Source organism: Cajanus cajan, chromosome 6, assembly GCF_000230855.2.
Source record: "Cajanus cajan strain Asha chromosome 6, NIPB_CcT2T_4, whole genome shotgun sequence".
In the NCBI taxonomy this organism is placed as follows: Eukaryota; Viridiplantae; Streptophyta; class Magnoliopsida; order Fabales; family Fabaceae; genus Cajanus; species Cajanus cajan.
The window spans coordinates 11,731,290-11,755,306 of NC_138522.1; the positions used below are offsets into that span (position 1 = coordinate 11,731,290).

The 24,017-nt window shown below is 30.1% G+C and overlaps 1 protein-coding gene across 1 annotated transcript; it reads right to left on the reverse strand.

Moving 5' to 3' along the window:
- Positions 1–1,035: 1,035 nt before the first annotated feature.
- Positions 1,036–11,813, reverse strand: LOC109807915 (putative phospholipid-transporting ATPase 9). Its single transcript, XM_083076736.1, is given in 12 exon segments — positions 1,036–1,441; positions 1,444–1,965; positions 2,438–2,629; positions 2,737–2,835; positions 2,939–3,064; positions 3,185–3,397; positions 4,503–4,611; positions 4,703–4,791; positions 4,881–5,157; positions 5,250–5,360; positions 9,067–10,430; positions 10,876–11,813. Coding segments are annotated over 12 exon segments (3,531 nt in total). The 5' UTR covers positions 11,275–11,813; the 3' UTR covers positions 1,036–1,411.
- Between the last annotated feature and the right edge of the window lie 12,204 nt (positions 11,814–24,017).

The following is a 24,017-nucleotide window of genomic DNA, read 5'->3' on the forward strand; positions in this document are numbered from 1 at the left end:
TAGCGTGATTTTTTTATGATTGATTATAATATAATTTTGTTAAAATGTCTTTGACTTGTTTTAAAGATAAATATTGCTCTATGGCCATAGAAGATAAAATTTGAACTATTTGTAGCTGGAGGTTTGACCTTGGGGATTTAAATGAGTAAGAAATTATGATTAAAAATTCTTGCGCTGATTGATATATTATAATGTTCATTTATCCTGACTAGTCACTGCAAGTGTAATTCAAATTTTATATATATATTGTTTAATATTAACTATTGTTACACATGCTTTATGATTATAAATATTTCTTTGAAAAATGTTCTTACTCCTTATGTTTCTTGTGTAATATAATCATAAAAATAATTAAATAAATATAGATGGATGTTCCAGCGATACCGCTCCTTTCCCTTCAGTCATTTCGGTTGTTTTCTCTGGCACAACCTGGAGTGTCGATGCCCTCGCCAACTTTGTAATTTTCAGTGGGATAGCAGTGTCGTCATTCACTTTTTCTCCCTATCAAGAAGTTCCCACGGTGATAGATGGACCCATCGTTGTGACTTTCTACTTACCCCCAGCTAATCACGTGAACCCTATCGTAAATTTGTTCCAACCACCTATATAATTATTATAGAAATAGAAAAAATAAAAATATGATATGTAGATAGGCATGTAATAAACTGTACTATATATACAAAAAGCAACTACGCGCTTTTGTAAAATATGTAATGTTAAGTACTTATGATATGGTATAATGTATAATATTATCATACATGTGTTTTCTAGTTATATATATATATATATATATATATATATATATATATATATATATATGTATATTACTGAGGTTAATATTAATACGGCGTTACAACAAACCTTTGAACAAGTTCTGGTTGAATGCTCGAAATACTTTATTCCCTACAATTTATGCCTTGCTCATTTGCACATTGAAACAAGTAACCCTCTTCCTCACGACATTCCAATAATAGTTTAATTAACTGTAATCAAAATTCAAATGGGCGATGCCACATGACCATGTTTGGAAAAAGATTCTATGAAAGTAATTGTTTCTTATTCCAAAAATAAATAAATAAACAAAGAATCTTAAAAATTCGAGAGAGCATTTTCCTAAAATAGATCAATCCTAACACACCGAATGGTATATCACAGATTACATTTCTCAACTACAATCTCGTTATATTAATTACACTAGATAGGACCCACTCTGTCTCATTCTCAACCGTTCCAATTTCCATCAGGGCCTGGGCCATATACTATAATGTTTTCAGTCAAACAGTTATAGTTCTTTAATACACCCTGTTGGATGTCAATATACAATATATTATCTATGGTTAGTAATTCTTTCTCTACAATGGTTAGCGTTAGCTGCAAAATGTGCTGTTGAACTCACAGTTGTTAGCAGCAATCATGTTTGCCTCACCACATCACAGTATTCTATTCAGGATTATTTGTCTTCGACTCATACCTTATCCATTGTACCATTTGGTGATACATGGGGAAGAACCACATCTGAATTACTGAGCATGAGAAGGATGGTATAAGTGTTGAGATGACCACAAAGAATGTCACAACCCAAAAGAAAGGAGATGGGGCGAGAGTTTCAATGAAAACTTTGTAAACATTTGTAGAAATGCTTGGAGGCATTGCTCCATATGCCAGGAGGAAAAGATACCAGAAAGCAATGGAACCCCAGATGAAAATATGTTGTATCAAGGTAAAGTAACGTATAGAAAGTGCCATCTGCAAGTTCACAACCCAAACCACGCAAGTATACATCGTCATGCCTAGCATATCCCTGCCAGCAGTTCTTCCCTGCTCATCAAAGGCCTGAGGCTCAATTGCTTTTGTGCAGAAGAAAAATATCATTGTGGCACTAATAAATCCATTAAGCATCCAGCTAAGTATTAGACGCCAGCTAAAGAGGACGTTTTGCACACCTTCTTGGTATAGGATGGGAAACTGCCACATTAAACAGAAATAACAATGAATGATCAATCACTCACCAGAGAAACAAGTTGATGCTTATTAGATTTTACTTTGGAAACAACCAAGTTGGATTTACCTGTTATGCAATATATTAGATAAATCCTTTAAAATTGGCTTCCGAGGTGATGGGGACAAAATGGCACCATGAAGGTGAAAAAGCAATTAGGTCTAGGGGAAAGATAGATATGATGTTATTTTATAAATTAGAGAAGGGTTCTTGGTTGCATTCTTTATTTATTTTTATTTTTAAGTCTGTGGCTTCTCTTGTTTCCATTTCTCAATTATTAATGCAAACATGAGAACATATTAGGGCCCTTATGGAATATATTTTTGACACCATAACGGACAAGAAAAGGAGAAATTCTCTACTATTTGCAAATGACCATTTGAAGGACCTGAGCTGAGAATCTAAAACATATTCTTAGTCGATAAACAGTCAACTTACCTTCAGGCAGTACCTGGCGGATACATCCTGATCAAGAACCCCAAGGGCTATCACAGGTAGTGATGAAAAGAAGACACTATAGAGAGACAAAAACCAGTCATTGTATGCAGGCTGTCCAGAGAATGATGCATACACCTCATACAAGAATAGAGTGAAGCCAAATGTGATATTCTTGTAGAAAAAATAGCATATCTGTCAGAAGAATAAACAAGTTAATATAACTACTAAAGCTTTCAGATCAGATCAGCCTTCAGAGCCTACATCTATAGAATGTCAAGATCCATTTTGAGTGGCAATACCATTGATGACATCCTCCGGTAACACCAATGTCCATGTACAAGAAGTAATCTTTCCAAATACCGGAACTGTGCAATTGCAATATCACTAGACATGACGGCCTAGGGAAGAAAGAGGATACAAAACAAAAACTTGTAATAAAGCAGGATATGCCAGTGAAAAATCAATTTTAAAAAAAATGAATAGTTTGTAAATTTTGAGTACCTGCATTCCTTCAACACCACTGATTCCAATCCCTACATCTGCTTCTTGAAGCATTCCAACATCATTAGCTCCATCACCAATAGCTAATGTTGTTTTACCAGTTCCAGATTTGACCAGCCTAGTAACCTTTAAGAGAGGAACCAATAAAAATAAAACAATTTTATAAGCTAACCAGAATCATCATCACAATTAAACAAAAAATGAGGACATGTCAAACAGAGGGATGCAGAATATACATAAACATACCAGAGCCTTCTGCTTTGGGGATGAGCGACAGCAGATAACAGATGCACAATGACTTGCAAGCTCTAGAAACATGTTCTTCATATTATCCTCTAGAGCATAAGTAAGTGATTTTCCATCAATTATCAGAGCAAAAGTCTGTTGGCAGGCCCCTCTGGATGCAGAAAGCAGTTGAGCCCCTTCAGATATCTGATGGTGCACACTTTCCCTTGATGCCTAAAACATGAATCAGCTATAAAGATCAGCGCTCTAATTTTCAATTACACAGGTTCACTAAGATACTTATGTAGGCCCAATGGGTTGGTTTCTATTAGTTGAGAGAGTTATTAGTGACTGTTACTTGTTACTTAGAATTCTAACAGAATCTAGCAGAGTTGGACCATAGAGACAAGGAGACAAGACTAGGAGTATTCTGCTTCCAAGTCCCAAAGATTATGAGGAACGGATCTCATGCTCTAGAAATCCTGAGAGAAACAGATATTCATTCTTTCTCTAATGTCTAAACCAATATTTAACTAATATGAGACCTCCAAGATCCTAGGAGCTGTTGGTTTAATCAAGAATGTAGATATGTTTGGAATTATTTAGAGAGAGAAAAGAGAGATAAGGGGAGAAAATATCTATTATTAGAAAACTCAATCCCCTCAATCAATACATCAGTAACGATAGGGTATGGTAGAATTGTCATCCCTAATTGCAGAGAGAGAACTTTTGACTTGCAAGATTAAGTAAAGAATTCAAGGATGAACAAAAATGTATTCCAATATTTGAAAGGAGATAACATGTATACGTGGCTGATTCACCATCAGCAGCACTCCAATGCAAAACAAATAACAAAGGGCAAGTTGTGACTGACTGTGGAAGCACCGGAAGGATGTGGTGGGAGGGTAGTGTTTACTAATTCTTTTTTATTCACAGGGGAATGAATTGTTCTCTTGCAACTAGCTAAAAGCTTAGTACGCTTTAGCTCAAGGGGGAGTGTTAAAATCAGAAAAATATCAATAATATTTTTTTTTATATCTTAGAGTCTTGGATTATTTTAGAGTATCCTAGATGATCAGTTAGGTTTTATTTTTGTTTTCTATTTTATGATATGTTTCGTCATTAATTAGAATCTTAGTCATTATAGTAATATTGTATCATGTAAATAGGAATATTATCTTCTATATTTATTTGTATTTATTGCATTAAGTTTATACAAAACAGATTCAATTGCATAGTCAAGACGCACAGTTTCAGCATCTCTTCATATGTTCTCTCTTTCAATACAAACTACATCATTGTAAAGTAAAACAAGATTAAAGGGTGAAAATTATTTTACCTTGGCAATAGCCCTCTTGTCTCCAACCTTCTCCAGTGCTTGAATTTCTGGAATCTCCAAATGAATTATAATCTGCTTCATTCCTTGTCTAAGCAAGCAACAAGAGAAACTGCATTTGTATATTCATGTCAAACATCTTGATAAGTAATTATCAAACAGAAGCCATCTTAAAAAAAAAAGACATAATCACAATATTATACCCAATATTGATGGCAGTCTCCATTTTATCCCCAGTCAAAACCCAAACCTTAATCTTTGCTTGGGCAAGCTTGTCAATACAATCAGGAACCTAGCAAAACAATATTGTTTGGTTTAATTTCAGAGTAGTCCTGTTCCAATGAATATATCTTCATATGTGAACTTTTTTTTCTAAACTACCCCATTTTGGAGCTTGTCCTCTACAGCAGTGGCACCGAGAAGGATTAGATTCCTCTCCATCTTATCCGATACTTCTTCTATCAGCGTTTCTCGATCTGCAGCTACTGAATTTTTTACTTCAGAAAATTTATCATCAAACTGCTTGTATTCTTCTTCATCAAGTTCACGGTAGGCCAGTATTAGGGTCCTTAGACCTGCATCAGCATATTCACGCACATGTTCCAGAGTTTTCTCCTCAAACCTCCTCCCATTCTCGGCAAGCCTTTCAAACATGACACTGCATGAAAATATGACATAAGGCAAGTCAATAGGATAAATGAACAAGTAAGAACTCAAAAATATTGAAGGCTACAAATTATTTTGTCAGACCTGTCAGCACCTTTACAGAGTAGAAAAATTATTCCTCCTTCATCTTTCACTATCACTGACATCCGCTTTCTTGAGCTATTGAATTCTAAAACATTGAGAAGCTTGTATGTTCTGCTAAATGAAATTAATCTGATCCGGTCAACATTACTTCACATGAAGAAAGTAAATTCAAAAACACAGATAGCTATAAACTATAATTGAATTAAGAATAATGTGTTTTTAAGTAATCACATAAGTGTTAGTTGCCACATCCTCACTTTTTGTAGCTTACAAAGACTAATTTTTTTGTAATTGAGGAAGAAATTAAAAACTATTAAAAAAATGTAAATATAATTAGAAATGTATTTTCTAATTGTAGACTAGTAACAGGTAAGTTGAAAATTTTACTAATTATGATTTAAGTATCCTGTATTAATGTTGAAATTTGGTTTATCCTTGGAAAAACTATCAGTTATCCCAATTCTATCACCAATCTCATCTTGATCCGTTAAAAATTTAAGTCACTTAGTCAAATACCATCATCCCACTAATTTAATCTATATTAATTTGAATTTTGTTTCCCTTCTTCCAGTTCCAGCCATGTTCAGTACATCAACAAGTTTTATACTGGTTATTGAGGGCCTAACACAACCCTCCTCCCTCACCCAGGCTTGGGACGGCAATGAAACCATAGGTACAGTTATATGCATTGCAATTTTAGCAAGAAGCAAGAGGAATATGACTCAGAAGTAAAGATGGGACTGCACAGTTTTTTATAGATATGGGGATATATTTTCTTTAGTGCTACATTTGTCCCCTATAGCAGCGATGTGTCAGGACGGTGTACCTCATTTTATCGCTCTGTATTGTAGCCTACTATGCAGGCTTTGCGGTATGTGACCCATTGAATAGAACAAGGGTTCATGAACATTACCTTGTTAGTCATGCTACATGCTATTTTATCTTGGAATCTTCTCATTGTGCTCTTAAGTAAAGTGGAAATTTTTTATTAAAAAATGTTATCAATGCACTCCCACAATGACTTGCAATGCATCCCCAACATGATTTCGAATAAAAACATTCTGTTATTGAATCTTTAACTGGTGGCCTAAGAGAAATAGTTAGCAAATGTTTATTGCAAGTTAAACTTTTTTGTTAATTTAAAAGTAGAGAATTACTTAAGAAAATTTATTAGGAAGACAATCATTTGGTTAATTTTGGTCAATAAAAAAATCCCAAGCACTTTCAGCTAATAAAGTTAAACACTACTCATTAATCTGGCTATATTAGTAATTGTGTATAAAGTGAAATATTGAAAGCCTCAAAAGTCAAAACACTTGCTAAGTTTTACAATTTTTCTATGATAACAACCCTAAAAATTATGAGGATTTGAGAGGCATAATTTTTAATGTTATATTTTACTAACCATTCTAAACATTAAAAAAAAAAAAAAAAATTTACAACATTAGTGTCCTTGAAGTGTCCATTTATAACGAAGTGTCAGTTTAAGTGCTAAGTCAAGCAACAGAGCTGGGTCAAGTGTTAAAGCCAACAAAAAAAATTAATTGGACACTTAGTGAGAACTGAGAAGTATTAAATGCCTGTTGTATAGGTGTCAGAGAAGTGTTGATGTCAAAAACATGTCTGACCCTCGAACAACTCAAGTAGGAGTTTCCATGCTTCATAGCTTCTTCAATCACACTCACATTGAACTCACAATTGAATTCCCCACAAAATCCTTAACATCAAATGCCAAACCCAAATAATAAATAAATATGCAGAAAGGTTAAAAAAGATAGTTTCAACCGCAGTTTTACTAATTTTATTCCACCATTTGTATATTTTAAACCAACATCAAAGAATCAATTAGAGTCTAGGTGTCTGAGGAAGCTAAGACTTTAGGATCCACATACATGATTCTAAGCCAAGGTTACAAATTTACCTACACTATACACAACTTTAAAATAGTAGGTGAAGGGTCCTAGCAACACACTCTTTGTCCCACATCTTTATTTTTGTTGAAATTGTGGGTCCCACTAGTTTGGGTATGGGACCCACCAAATGGGGAATGAGAGCCAGATTTAGTGAGGTCCACATGAATTTCAACCAATAAGAAAGATTGTGTCAGAAAGAGATTAAGGAGGGTATATTGGATTAGGATTTCAATGGATTTTAAAAGATTTTTTTATTATAAAAAAGTCTTGTGGTATTCAATAAAGCCCTTTTTTTAATATAAAAAAGTCATGTAGTATTCAATTTAAGACAATCAAGATTTTCTTAAGAGTCCGTCAAAATATGGTAGTATTCAATTAAAAAAATCAGGATTTTTTTAGGAGTATTTCAAAATCTAGTGATATTCAATTAAGACTTTTTTTTACTTAAAAAAAGGTTTATTAGTATTAAAAAAAATATAGAGATTTTAATGGATTATTTTAAATACTGAATTTTGTAAGACTTTTTAGTATAATTTTCATGTAATTCACTCATAAAACAATCTGATCAAAATCTTTTGAGATTTCTATTATTTTTTCTCTCTCATCTTTTTTGCTTCTTTTTCTCTTTCTCTCTCTTTCTTCTCTATCTTTCTCTTTCTCTTTTTATTCATCTTTATTATTTATCTTTTCTTCGTCCCCTCCTATCTTTTTTATCTATCAATTAATGTATAATTTATCAATATTTATTTTTTATAATTATTAAATATTTAAAATGATTTTTGTATTATTAAATATTATCTATTATTAAATTTTTTAAATTACTAAAATTTAACTGTTTATTTTGAATAAAATTTAATATTAAAAAATAAAATTTTAAAATATATATTAACCCTCAAAGTGAAAATGAGGTTTTCAATTTACATCGTACATTCTTAAGAAATGTGATTGAGAAGATATTTAGTATTTTTAAATCATGCTTCACAATTTTTAAGTTAGGGTCTCAATTTTTATTTAAGACACAAGTTGAACTTGAATTAGCATATAGTACTATATAACTTTCTTTGCAAAGAATGTCTTCCCAATGAATTTTCAATTGAATTAATGGATGAATTTTCATCTTTAATGTTATCGGTTAATGAAGACCATAATTTTAAACATATTATTCAGTATCAAGTGCATGAAAGAAAATATGTCAATGCATAGAAGACTAATATAACTTTAGATATGTGAATAAATGTTAGTTAGGAAAATGTTAAAGTCAATTATTTATCAAAAGATAGAGACAATTATTTGTCAAATGATAGAAAAATTGTGTTGATTTTACTTTTCTTTATTATTTATGTTATATTTTTTTTTTAAATCTTATAGGATTGCAAATCCATGTTTTTCTGTGAAATCCATAAAATCCTTTAAAATCTTATAATATAAATCCATTAAAATCTGCATTACAAAGTCTTAATTAAAATCCAAGTTTTATAAATCTTAAAAAAAATCCTTAAAGTCATTACATTCCTATAAAATCTTTTAAAATCCATTAAAATTCACAAAACTTTTTCATGCTAAAATTGTTTTTCAAAATCTGAATCCAATACACCCCCTAAGAGAGTATATTACTAGATTTCTCATAGTAGGTTGGCCAATCCAGTAATTGAAAAGTATCAATATCAGATCCACATCCCTGTGAAGATATTGATTAGACCAGAAAAAGTACGTAGAAGTTACTACTTCCAAATTTTCTTTATGAAATTAACTTCTGGTATCACATGACAAGTTACTAGGTAATTGCATGTGCCTTTCCTTTCTCAATGAGAATTAATCCTACAATTTTGTTAGTTTAGCAAGGAAAAATGCAGCAGCCTAGATGTCAAGATAATAAACAGACAAAGCAATTGAAAATAACTGACCTTTCAACTTCATTGCCAGAAACTGGATCCAACTCATACATTGACAAACAAGTCTGAGTCCTTTTGTAGAATTTAAAACCAACTTCTCTTGAAGCAATCACAAATGCTGCTTCATCTGGAGATTCAGCCTCATAAGAAACATTTCCTGTTTCCTCATCCACTTCTGGTATGGCAGTATGACAAATTGCCAATAAGCGAAAAAATTTCTGGATAACATCTGCATGAGGCTCATTAACCCAGTTTCCATTCATTATCCTTTCATCTGTAAAGTTAAAACCTTTGATAGGTTCTTTTCTATCAGGAGAGTCCCTGATTTCATTTGATTTTGATTCTAATCTATTAATATGCTCATGAAGAATAGGTGAACCGTTACTTCTACCCGAGGCTTGCTCAACCTCTGTCACACCACGGCCATAAGCTACTCCAGCAACAGAACATTTTATGAACTCCATTGAGTTGCAAGTTAGAGTTCCAGTTTTATCGGACAGTATTGTGTCAACTTGACCAAGTTCCTCATTCAAGTTTGAAGTACGGGCTCGAGCTGGTTTGTCCGCTTCTTCATAGTACATATGGATATCTCGATTGATGAAGATGCTCTGAAGGACTTTGACAATCTCTATTGAGAAATACAAGGAGATAGGAATGAAGAAGTTGTATAACATTAAGGCTGTTAAAGAATGAAATATAGCAGCTGCAGCTGCTCTTTTTGGATCAAAGAAAATTGTGGAACTATCTGGTCTTAGATACCATCTTTTCATTAACCCATTGTCCAGGTCACGTTTGGTTGAAATGCCAAAGAGAATAGATCCAACAAATGCAATTAGAAATAAAACACAAAACAAGAAGTAAATAATCTTATCCATCTTCTTTTCAATTTTGCTTCTTTTTGAAGGGGGATCAGTGGAATTTTGAATAACCTTTGTGTCATGACCGGTAAAGATGACTGCTCCAAACACATAATCTGTATTACGAAGTTTAGAGTCTCTCAGAAGAAGTTGCTGAGCAGAAAGGGGATATTTTTGCTCTCCAAACTCCATGCTCCCAACAAATGAATACAAATTAGCATTTGGGTCTTCACATTTGATGACAGCTCTAAAATCAGGGAATTTAAAGTCCTCGTGTAAGGAAGAAGTTGCTTCCAACCCTTGTTTTAACTTCAAATTTGTCTCACCATCCAAGTTCATGGTCTCAACATAGCAGACTGCATCCTCATAACTGGAGGAAAGCAGTAGAAGGTCAGCAGGGAAGAATTCATCCTTCATTATCTTCACTATATTCCCAACTTTCAGATTCTTCCATTCAGTATATTCGAAAACGCCATCACCTTTATGCAATATAACTCTTCTATTGTTCACCTCAATATCCTGTAGAAGTATACTGTTAGCTAATATATATTCTAACAGAAATGTTATTACCGGATATATTTAGAAAACATGTTTGGTTAAATTCTAATATTTCTTGAAATATTTTTTAAAATTAAAAATAATTTAAATAAAATATAATTAAAAAGAGAAGTTGTAAGTGTCCTAAAATATAACTTTCCATATTCAGTATGTTCCCACCCCCTCCTGATAGGATAACTTTCCTATAAATGAATAATACTTTGGAATAATTTTCCAAAACTCATAACAAATATTAGAATATTAATCTCATGCTTACATTTCTGGGAATGAACTCTTAATCCGTGAAACAAAATTGTAAAGAAGAGAAGACCAGTCTGAATCCACACACTCATGCTGCAGGGTCTAAGTATTCAACTTCATGAAACAAAATTCACTACAGCATATATCATTCTGCAGAATAGAGTACCTGCTTTTTCCTGCGCCAATCTTCAATGCCCTCTTTCACCATGGTTGCCCCAATGATGATAGACAGAGGAAGGATAGCACTGACAGCAGTGTAAGGAGTGAGCTTTGTGAAGGCCAAGATGCCAGCCACCAAGAAATAGAAATTAGCCACCCTCCTAAACTGCTCAAACAGTGACTTTGGCAAGAAAGTGGCAACAGTGTATTTTGTGGACCTAACAGAATTATCAACATAACTCAAAACCCCTCCCTCAAACCTATCTGCTTCATTGCACACAACCACCCTGGAATGACCATGTCCCCCAATCCTTGAATGATCTCTCTGGAAGGTTGTTTTTCCACAAGCAAATGAGTAGATCTTGCTAAACTTAAGCTTTATCATGCTCCTCTTCCCACCCCTCATCTTCTTTTATCCAAATGCCACAAGTGATTGATCCAAAATAATAGCAATAACAACAATAATAAAGGAAGAAATAGCCACTAAGGTGGACTAATTGCTCCTCCCAGTCCCGGAAGAAAATTAACACTACAAGACAAATTGGGAACCTTCCCAAGTCTCAGAAACAACTTCACCAACCACTGTGCTTAAAAAGGAACTCACTTTTACTAGTCAACAACCGAAACCACCGCAACCACACAAAATTCAGAAGCCCTTTTGGCTTTGCCACAAAATTACGCTATGTTTGTGACAAAGGAATGGAAAGTGGAAAATGGGAGAAAAACAAAAGGACGAAACTTTAAAGGACAAAACCTATGCAGTGTAAGAGACAAGTAATGTGAAGATAGTTTATCTAAAGGGGTCACCATAAGAAGAAGAAGAAGAAGAAGAAGAAGAAGGGTTTGAATTGGAAGTTGGTGTTCAGAGATTGAGGGTGAAAGAGACAAACATGGGTGTGGAGAAGGTGCTACTTGTCCCTTTCTGAGACAACGCCATGCCAAGGGAAATTACTAGTATCCCTTAATCTTTAATTAACAAATAAATTAAAGATGATAAAATAATGCTTAGTTTTAATTAATACTGCGTAAAACATGTAAAATAAATAAATAAAATGAGGTAACCACGAACTATGTTGTCGGCAACGGAAGCATGCACCATGAGAGAGTGATTAGTGAATTTCATTTGGATAAATAAAATGAGGTAACCACGAACTATCTTGTAGATTTTAAAAAGAAATTTAAAAAATTAAGAAGTTGGACACAATTTTGATTAATACTTAAAGTCGAATTCTTCAAATATTATTTAAATTTTAATTTTTGATAAAAAAAATAATTATTGATTTAAACTTTATTTATCTGAAACGAATCAATGTGAAAATAAAAGATAATTAGAAATATAATATTTTTAAGATTTTTTTATAAGACTTTTATAATCAAAATTTTATAATTTAGATTTTAATAGTTTAGGGTTTAAAAGACAGCATAAATTTTTTAAAATAATATAATTAATTGTAAAATTTAATATAAATGATAAATTTTAAATAAAGAAAAAATAAAAACAATAAAAATAATAATTTTAGTCTCACTTCTTCTTATATAACACTTTTTTACATATAATCTTTCAATCCATTCAAACAGTCAATCTAAATTGGTTTTAATATATATATATATATATATATATATATATATATATATATATATATATATATATATATATATATATATATATATATTCACAAAATATTAGAAATTGGGTGAGACTATTGATGAATATATTATATATAAATTATACTATAAAATCTTATAAAATTTATTTTATATAATAATTTGTCAAAGTTTGTATTTTTTTAATACCAAAAAATTTTGTTTAAGTGGAAAAAGTCACAACTGAATATCATCTTATTTTGACATATGCCTTTAAAAAATTATTATTTTAGTTGAATATACTAAAATTAAATTTTGATTAAAAATCACAAAACTTTTTTATGAGAAAAAAAATCTTTTAAATTTTTTAAAAATTTTAATCCAATACATTTATTAATTTGTTATCAGGGCCGGATATTCAATAAAGCAATTAAGGCTAATGTCTAGAGCCTCCAAACTTATAAGGCCTCCAAATTCTTTTAATAGTAATATTTTTTATATAAATTAATTTTTAAAAAATTAATAATATTTTAGATAAGGCTCAATATTTTATAAGACACATATCTTATATTTTTTGTATCTCTTATTTTTTTATTATTAAAATTACTTAAAAGACCATAATCCATTTATTAGTTTTTATAAATGAAAAGTCACTCAACACTCAACAGTCACTACTACTTACTTTTGTCTTCTGTAGATGACAGATTTTCAACCCCTTTATTTCCTCTCTAGTAGGGGTGGCAAAATGGGCCGTGGCCCGCGGGCTGGCCCGCTGGCCCGTCAATTTTTGGCGGGCCGGACCCCTTATTTCAGCCCGCCAACCCGCCAAGCCCGCCAACCCGGCGGGCCAAATAGCGGGTTGGCCCGTCACAACCCGCCAGCCCGCATAAGTGAGACTAGTGCAATGTATCCCTCGTCTAAGCCCTTGTGCATTTTAGAAGATGGTGTTGTTCTCATGAAAAACACATATGGCAAATTAGTTATGTATAATCTGAATGATGGTAGGTTGGATTATCTTAGGATTAAGGGGGAACTTGGGTTTAATATGCATATTTACCATGAAAGTTTGGTTTCCCCACAATGTTAAAACCGCATTTGTGGATTCCATCCTGTTGTACTTCTATGAGATCTGATTAAAGGAAGACTACTGTTTGTTTCAGAATTTTTGGGCACTGTGTTAATTTGAATAACAAAATATGGGGTGTCTTTGGTACGGATTCTTTAGGTGAAACCTTACTGTACCATCTCATATATTGTTATATACTAGTGATGATTAAATTGAAAAGCACTTTTTCTTAAGAATTCAATTAATATTATAGCGTTCTTTCTATTCTGTTCAGAAAATGTATTATGCTATCTTGACTTGGAAGACATTTGCATTATATGTGTTGTGTTTTTACATGCATAAACACTGAAAAATAAAGCAACTTAGTGCTGCAATAGTGAACTATTTGTCTCTGATATGTGATGGCCAACAGACGAGGGATACATTGCACTAGTCTCACGCCCAACTTGTTTTTAATGATAGCTGGAATCAAAGGAAACATGGACTATTTTTTTGCAAATTATTTTTTGGGTATGCGGGCAGGCCCGCCGGCCCGCCAACCCATCCTTAGGCGGGGCGGGCCAGCATTTTCAGCCCGTTTTTCATCGACGGGCCAGCCCATTTTTGGCGGGCCATTGGCGGGGCGGGCCAAAACGGGGCGGGCTGGCCCGTTTTGCCACCCATACTCTCTAGTCTATCTCTTTCTCATTCTTTGTCCATTCTCATTCAATCATTCTCAATTCCTTTTTCTCGTCTAGTTTAAGAGCTTGATTAGGAGTAATACGATCTTACTCTACCTTTTTTCTTTGTTGATTCATACTCTATAAGATCCTTTAAACTACTAAGTTAGTATAATTCTAGGTACTGGTTCAATAACATCAACACATTTTCTTAGTTATCACCATTGACAATCCATTCTAGTGCACTTCTTGCATGATATTGCATCGTGAATTTGTCATGGGTCATCCCGGGAATCATTACCATATATTCCCCTTCATTGAAATTGAAGTTTGTCATCATGACAAGATTTCTTATTTCCATGATTTTCATGCGTGTCTTTGAAAAGCTAGGATCAAACCCTTCTAAAATATTATAAATTAATTATTAATGCATGTGAAAAAACAATTTAGTGTAGTACTTTTATTTACAAATTACAATTTTTAGATCTCATTTTTTTATTATTTATCATTATATGTGCACGCAAAGTGATTGTCACTACGGTTTGGGTTTTGGATACTCATAGCTACGACAGTGCATAGCTATAGTTTAAAGAAATTTTCATTCACAGATATAATTTTTCACTTTTCAGGTTTTATTGTTTCATTGTTATCTTCTTTTAATTTTAAAAATTATTTTTTCTTATTATTTTATTTTAGTTAATCAATAAAATATGTCAAATAGAAAGTATGTATCTAGTTTTGAAAAGATTTTGAGTTTTGAGGATCATTCTGATATTGATGATCTTGATTTGTTTTCAGAATTAGTTATTGAAAAAATTCTAACAAATGAAATTAACACACCATTACAAATATTGAACTATATAAAAAGATCATGTTCTTTTCCAAATACATACATTGCTTATAGAATATTATTAACATTACTTGTAACTGTTGCGACTGCTGAAAGAAGTCTTTTAAAATTAAAATTGATTAAATTATATTTAAGATCAATTATGCTACAAGATAGATTGAATGTGTTAACTATATTATCTATTGAGAGTGAGATGTTAGAATTACTTGATTATAAAATTTTAATAAATAATTTTACAACTCAAAAAGCCAGAAAAATAACATAAAAATTATTAGACTATATTAACATAGGTCCTTATCTTAATTTTTGCCTAAAGTCCCGGAATTCCTAGATACGACCCTATTTGTTATTACTTATATTTTTAATGAGCAACTTAAATTATATTATTTTATTATCATTTTATTTTATTTTTTATCCATATAATATGAGTTTTATTATTTTGATCTTTATAGTTTTTTATTTTAGTTTTTATTTTTACTTTAGTCTTAGTAACATATTAATTATGTTTGGTTTTGTCATTGTAATATAATTATGATTTGTTTTTATGTTTTGTTTGAATGATTAAAGATTTTGAGAGTAAAAAATGCTGCAGAAAGTAAAAGAGAAGAATGAAGATAGAATGAGTAAAACATCAATACACTTTAACTTGCTTGAAAGTAAGAAAGAAATATAAGAGAAAGGAAAATGGATATATTTTATAAAGGCATATTTATATTTGATGACATATTAATATAATTTAAAATAAAAAAATAAAAAAATAAATGTCATTCAATTTCTAAATAGGTTTCACAATATTTTTCTTCCTTCTCTCATAAACTTTTATCACATGAGAAAATAATTTTTAATATTAAGTTTTGGCAAACTTTATCCTTTTTTTCTCACTTATCTTCTCTACGGAATAAATGAGAAATTTCATTCTCTCTTTCTCTTATTTTCCACTTATTTCTTTCTCCCCGAAAACAATAAAATAATTTGTTAGTTTCTATATTTTTTTTCCAAAAGATTAACCAAAAATATAAAGAACATTATAGGAATAAAAATAAAAATAAATATATTACAAAGATTAAAAACTAAATAACAAGGAAAAGAAAATACTTAAATGTGTTTTTTCGTCTCAATTATAATTATTGTACAGTTTTAATATCTCAAATTTTAATTGAGTAAGTTTAGTTTCTTAAGTATTGCAATTGTACATTTGATCCTTAATTTTTAATTAAGTAATTTTAGTAAGTACTACAATTATGTGATTTTAGTTTCTCAAGTATTGTAATTATACAAATTTTTACATGTTCAAGTTATATATTAGTAATTTTAGTAATAATAAATATATCATTTAACACATGAATGAAAATGATAATATATGTAACTTAAATAGGTCAAAAATTATATAATGGTGATACTTGAGAAAATAAAATTGTTTAATTAAAAGTTGATGACCAAAATTACACAATTATAATATTTAAGAGACTAAAATTTCTTAATTAGAACCTTACATAATGTTTGATTGGAGGGCACAGATTTTTAAAAAGGTTTCTTGTTTGGTTCAATTTTTAAAGAGAAGGATAGCAAAATCACTCTTAATCCAATTTTAATTTTCTCTTGATATTAATAAAATTTGGAGGAAAGAGAAATTTTTAAAAAATATGTCAATATAATATCTAAAATATTTTTATTTATATTATTAAATTTAAAATTATAAAGATATAAAAGTAAACTTATTTTTAAAATCTCTCACATCTAAGTTATTTTCTATTTTATTTATCAAGCAAACAAAAATTATGATTCCTCTATCTTTGAACCAAATGAACCCTTACATACCAAAATTGCAACTAGAAGGATTAAAATGCAATTAAATTAAAAGAAAAATAAATTTATAAAGATTTTAAAATTAATTTTATACAATATATATATATATATATATATATATTATAGTAATAACAATATATTTAAACTTTGTATTAAACAAAAATTAAAATAAAGAAATTTTTGGAGCTAAGATGAATCAAAATAAAAATAACATATTTTAAAATAATGATAAATAATCTTTTTTCCTCTCAAATTTTCGCGAGCGACAATTATACTCGTACATGATATTATAGTCATTAACTCGATAAAGTTAAACTCATTTAATGTAATAAAACATTAGATATCAAAGATATGAACAAAAATTGTATGCGACAACGATATTTTATATACATGATTCTATAGCAAATACACGTGTGTTGATAGTTGATGTCACAAGAATAATAGACCTTACCCTCTTTTTTATTTTATGACAATCAAAATTGATGAAACATGAAATAATTGGTAGAAATTATTTTAATTTAATTAATGGTGTCAAGCGTCTTATGCATGTAGTTATTTTAAATACTGGAAAGGATAATTTTGTTGTCAAATACTTTATTTATTAATAAGATAGACTTCCTTTATATCTTATTCCATTCTTTGTATAAACGTCTTAAATTTTGTTTGGTTAATAAATATATAAAAAAAAATAGTAATTTTATAAAAAATTTATTATAAATTTAAAAAATCATGTAATAATACAGTAATAATTTTTTTAAAAGTGTCATTATCAACCTGTAAATGAAAAAGGTAATTAATATTATATTAAAAAATTAAAAAAACAATTATTTTAAATTTTTTTCGTGTTATACAATACTTAAAATTTTACATATTGTAACATCCCACCATAATTGATATACTTTGTGAAATCCTTAAATAATAGCATTATTACTCATATGCTTAAGATTTTATATTCATCCTATATGGATATGCATACTATAACATGTATGTAAGTATTAAAGCAGTTAAGAAATGATTCTATAAATATATATCGTATATGTACAGTCATCTAGTATAAAATAGTATAGAATCTTAACTGTCGGTCAAGCACAATTATACAAGTTACACACAGTAGCATCACCATCAACAAAAATCACACCCCTGCCAACAACAACTCCTCATACCTAGCCCTGATTTGCTCTCATATAATATATGATCATCGCAGTCCAACCACCATGAAAACAAAAAAGATAAGTTAGAGTTTGAAAACATGTATATATATAGAAAACAATTAATTATATAATACATACGACCTCACCCCACAATCATATAAGAAAACTACAACACTCTGAGCAAATATGTATCTCATCCAAACCATGTCACACAAGATATCAACAATGCATATGAACATGTCACACAAGATATCAACAATGCATATGAACACACCTCAACATACATTATATGCAACATATCAACCAATGCGTCGTCATACATTCATCTACAGAGATCTCCTAATAACATGAACAATCTAAGTGATTTCTACCCTACCAAACCAATCCAATAGTTTTCACGCCCGACGTGTCGAGTCATTCATAGCAAAATTAGATATTAATCTCTCTTTTGGTTTCTCGAGTCTCATCACATACACTAGGAAAGTCCAATTTCACCGTCGAGAATAGTACAACTGGGTATAAGCTTACCAGGACCTTGATATGCATTACCAACTCACATATAAAATTCGTCTACTAATTATCCTCAAGGAACCAGGCAACCTTTTCAAGTACTTAGTTACGGGTTGTAGCCCTCGACTTCCTATCTTACTCAACCATTAACTAAGGACTTGGAGGTAGGGATGACAAATATACCCGTACCTGCAGGCAATACCCGAACCCATCTCGACTTTGACGGGGAATACCTAGTTTGATCGGGTACGGGTACGGGTAAAAACCAATATATTAAATCGGGTATGGGTACGAGTATGTACTTACCCTTCCCGTACCCGTACCTGTCTCCATTCCCCTTTTTAATTTAATACCCGATTTCAATTTAATTATATTAAAGAATTTTAATATTTTTTTATGTGTGATTATTTATTATAATATGAGATAGAGAAATAACCTAATTATAATTATAATATAATAAAAAAAAATTTAAAAATATCATTTTTTTTTACAAAAAATAAAAAATAAAAAAATTGACGAGTACGGGTACGGGTATACCCGATACCCGACGAGGACAGGGATGGGGATAAAAATCATATACCCGACAGGTACAGATTCGGAAACAAGGATGAGTTTGACTCCCGGGGACAGGGACAGGTATCATGAAACTCGTACCCGACCCGCCCTGTTGCCATCCCTACTTGGAGGAGACTTAACACACCTCAAAACCTACTCTAAGAGACACGCCTACTCATGAAGGGTTTTTCAAATAGTGGCCTACTCGAGCACCACTTCAAGATATCCTATGTGAGATCTTCAATTTTCAAAATAATTTTCTCTCCTCAAGTCCTACATTAGCCATCATGTTTTAATGCCATATCTCATTCTCAAGATCAACACCTCACTATGCATCTAGTATATACATCACATCCAATCAATGATATAGAGATCAACAACATCAGTCATGTATAACATACCAATGCTTAACACTTCAACCAAGAATAACATGTCAATGCTTAATAACCACCAAGTAGAGTATATTAATGCTAAAGAATTCATTTAATAATAGCATACCAAACATACATAGCATATCAATGTTCATCACCATTTTAACTACACAAATATAGTATACCAATGTTTAACGATTCATTCAATAACAACATATCAATCATACATAATTCTCATCACCATTTAAACTATACAAATATAGCATTCCAATGCTTATTATCATCATCTTGCATCATGCAACATGCAATAAACACAAATATTCTATTCATATTTACCAAATTCACCCATCATATGACATGTATCAATTTATAACTTATCAAACTCACTTATTGTAGAATGACAACCTTCACATAAAACAACCCACAAGAAGTTATACTACTCATATCATGATACTCATACTTATCTCATATGAAAGACAAGAATGTTTTTTACAACTTTCATGTAGAACTCAGGTTTTAATTCCATCATCTACCTTGTTGAAAATTGTAAAAATCGTAATAGTTTGTCTAAATGTTGACAGTTTGACCTTTACTCGCTAAAAAGGTTATAACTCGAGTCCTAGACCTATTTTTCAGGTGATTACAAAGCCATTAGAAATCTAACATCTAAGGCTACAACTTTCATGAAGACCTTAAGACCAAATTCAGTCATTTACCTCTGTCGCTGCAGTGCTCAATTCAACACTCTAACACTAGGTCTCGGCCAGCCCAGTTTTCCCTATGGCTGTAGTGCTCAACCACGACTAGGACATTGAGTCTCGACCATCCTAGTTCCTCCCACGGCTACAATACTCAACCATGATTGTGGCACTGATCTCAACCATCCCATTTTCTCCCATGGCTACAATTCTAAGTACAAAAATTTTCTGCATTTTCATGACTTCCCTTTCATTCCTCACCTGCATTTCACCAATTTTCCTCCTAAACACTATCTACAACTCATTATCTCCACTAGATTCATTCATGCAACCTAGGAATCACAAGAGAAGCAACATGCATGATCCAAAACTCAAAGAAATCATCAACATTTTAACCTTTCATCAAGAACATCAAAACCTCAATTTTAACATGCAACCAACTTCAAATCCATCCTCACAGCTACAGATTTCAAAAATTCTACCGACTTTAAGTTCTTAATTCATTCAACAACCCAACATTTCAACTAAAACCTACAATTCTAGTTTCTCTTACCTCGATTTTAAGCTAAACCAAGAAAGGAGAACCCCGAGCTTCCAATCTTTGCATGGCCTCAAGCCTCTGATTCTTAGCTTAAGCTTTGAATTCGACACTCCCCGCTACGAATCTCGCACTCCAGAAGAACCTAAAAAGAAGAAAGGAAGAAGAATTAGAGCTTCTCTCTCTTTAAAATTTATGAAGAACAATAAATTATGAACTTTGTTCAAAGTAGAAAACCTTATATATTTTTCCTCCTAAGGTCAACTAAACATCTGACCAGAGACCATCACAACCTACCCAATGTTACAAACATCAATTTGTTTGTTTATCTTTTATATCACATCATTTATTACATTTATTAATGATGAAAAAAGATAAACACAAACATAATATTATGCATATTGTTTGTGTGAATTATTACATGTGTAAAACAAATTGAGTTAGACTAGACTTGATTTAAGATAAGATCCTAACCCAAATCATCCCATGATGAGTTGCGAATTAGTTTGATAAACTTGAGTTGACTCGTTAAAAATAAAAAAAATAAAAATATTATAATATTAGTTCATAAGATAATTTATTGAATAAATTTATCATTTATATTTATAATTTATCATCCATTATTTATTATCTATTATTTTATATTAAAAAAAGTTTTATTACATAAACATACGTCACATATCATCCTATGTTTATTAATTAATTTATTTAAATTTCATTTTTTATTTTAATTCATATAGATATATTATTTTATTTATTTGTAGAAAAAAGAAGTTGTATATATTTAAATTATTATATTTTAAATAAATATTATTTTTTTATGATATTTTAACCGATAACACTAATATATATTTTATTTCAAATTTTAAAGTTGTAAGAAATTAAAATTAAAAAAACTCATAAGATTTATGTCGATTTTATGAGATAAATTTATTATTGGTAATATATATATATATATATATATATATATATATATATATATATATATATATATATATATAAAGGATGATAATATTATCATTGATAATTAAGTAAATTATACTTCCCTTTCAAAAGATATGAATACTACAATATCTTCTTTATTATGTTAAGAATTATAATCTCCTCTTTTTACATGTTTTAATATATATATATATAACACTTGGTCATTTTTAAAATTTTTCACTAAAGATCCATTAACTTCCATTATATATATATAAAAAAAATTATTATCAAAACATTTTTTATACTATCTTCCTATTAGATATGTAAATATTATACATCTCTTTTCTTGTGTTAAATTAAACACTTATCTTCCTTAATAAACTCAAATATATTACATGTTAATAGTTTATCTCTTGATTTACATATTTGATTATTATTTTAAAATTATGAATATTGTTAAAATTAATTATATGTTTAAAATATATTTTTAATTGTTATTTTCACAAAATATTTTTAAAGTTATAAAATAAAAATAATATATGTGTAAGTATTAAGATGATATTTAATCAATGTAGGTTTTTTTATATAAAATTATATTTAACTTATTTCATTGAAAATTTGTGAAAATATAGATAATATATATTCGGAAAAACTCAAGTCTCACACCAACTAAAGATTAAGCAATTAAATAGTATATAAGTGAAAAACAACCCTCACCTTTTTAGCAGGTTTTGTAGGGTTGAGTTAGACTCAAATCCACTATTCTAATATGGTATCAAAGTTATCCTAAATCATTAAAAAGGACCACCTATTCTAAATCATTAAAAAGGGTCACCCACCATTTATCCACATACCAAGCCCAATAGTGTTGGACGTGAGGGGGTGTATTGGGAAAAACTCAAGTCTCACATCGACTAAAGATTAGGCAATTAAATAATATATAAGTGAAAATCAGTCCTCATCTTATAAACCGGTTTTGTAACGTTGAGTTAGTCTCAAATCTACTATTCTAAGAATATATATCTATAAATTATAAGAGCAATAATGCATTCTATAATATTAGCCAAATTATGAACATAATTAACTTGTGAATGTAAAAAGTGACATAAGAAGCTACGAAGAATAAGAAGGAAAGATTTACATTTATTAATAATGTGACCGAATTTTTTATGATACTAAGCATAATTTGTTGGCCTTTTGGCTAGAATAAATTAAAAAAATGAAAAATTATTTTAAAAATAATTTATCAAAATAAATTATTTTGGCTACATGGACACTTAAAAAATGTCATAGGATTTGACATTTTGCATGTAAAGGTAAAATAATGAAGAAAACGTCAATAATATAAGTGACGTTTTATGCATGCAAAAAATGTAGAATCCAATCACATAATGTCACATGCATTGATGTTTTCTATACAAGCAAAACGAAATTGAAAAACGTCACATATATTGACGTCTTTAGTGGGCATTTGGTGATATTGACGTTTTTCTTATACATTTTAACATTTTTGAAGCAACAAAAAACATCACAATGAGTGATGTTTTGCAGCATGCATGCCCAAGTACCCCTTGTGTTCGTGGTTAGCTTACGGTGATGCATGTAACATTTGAAATGAAAATAGAAGGAAATAAAATAAAAATAAATATTTTATTTAGTTTTAATGTAGATATTATTATCTTAATAAAGTATAAAATCACATGGAAAAATATTCAACACATGCTTTAAAAAAAATTGCACAAGTGGCATAAATCTAAACAAATTATAATTACTAGTCTGCATTTATTTTCAGAGGCTGAAGTGGCACATGCACAACCAAATAATCCATATAGTCTACAGTGCACTGATCTTAATCTCTTCTACTAATTTTTCCACGTTTTAAATTCTCCAACTAAACATTTATGTTTAAAATTTTAAATACTCTTTAATATTAGTACTTGTCAAATTATTACACTTGTATCATTTAATAACATTTTCAAAATATGTATTTTACAAACTTAATTGTTTAATTATTTGATATTATTTTCATACTCATAGATATTAAATTTAATATATTTTAAACATTTTTTAGTATTATATTTGACATTTATCAATTAATTTTTTTAAATAATATATTACACATTAAAATAAAATAGTGGGGTAAAGTATAAATTACTTTTTCATTTATATTAATTTTTTAAACTTAATATATTTTATAAAACTTCTAATTGCATTAATTAAATTTGTGTTTTTTTTAAATTATTAAATAGTACATGCGTAAAAAAAATTGACACCCACTGTCAATTGATCCCTCTCCTTTTTTTGCCCTTACTTTTCAAATTGAAAAGAAGTAAAATATGATGTTCATTATTTTTTTTCCTTTTTATTTGCATTAAAACTAAAAAAAAATAATTACTTTCTTTTTTTTTCCTTCTATTTTCATTTCAAATGGTACATC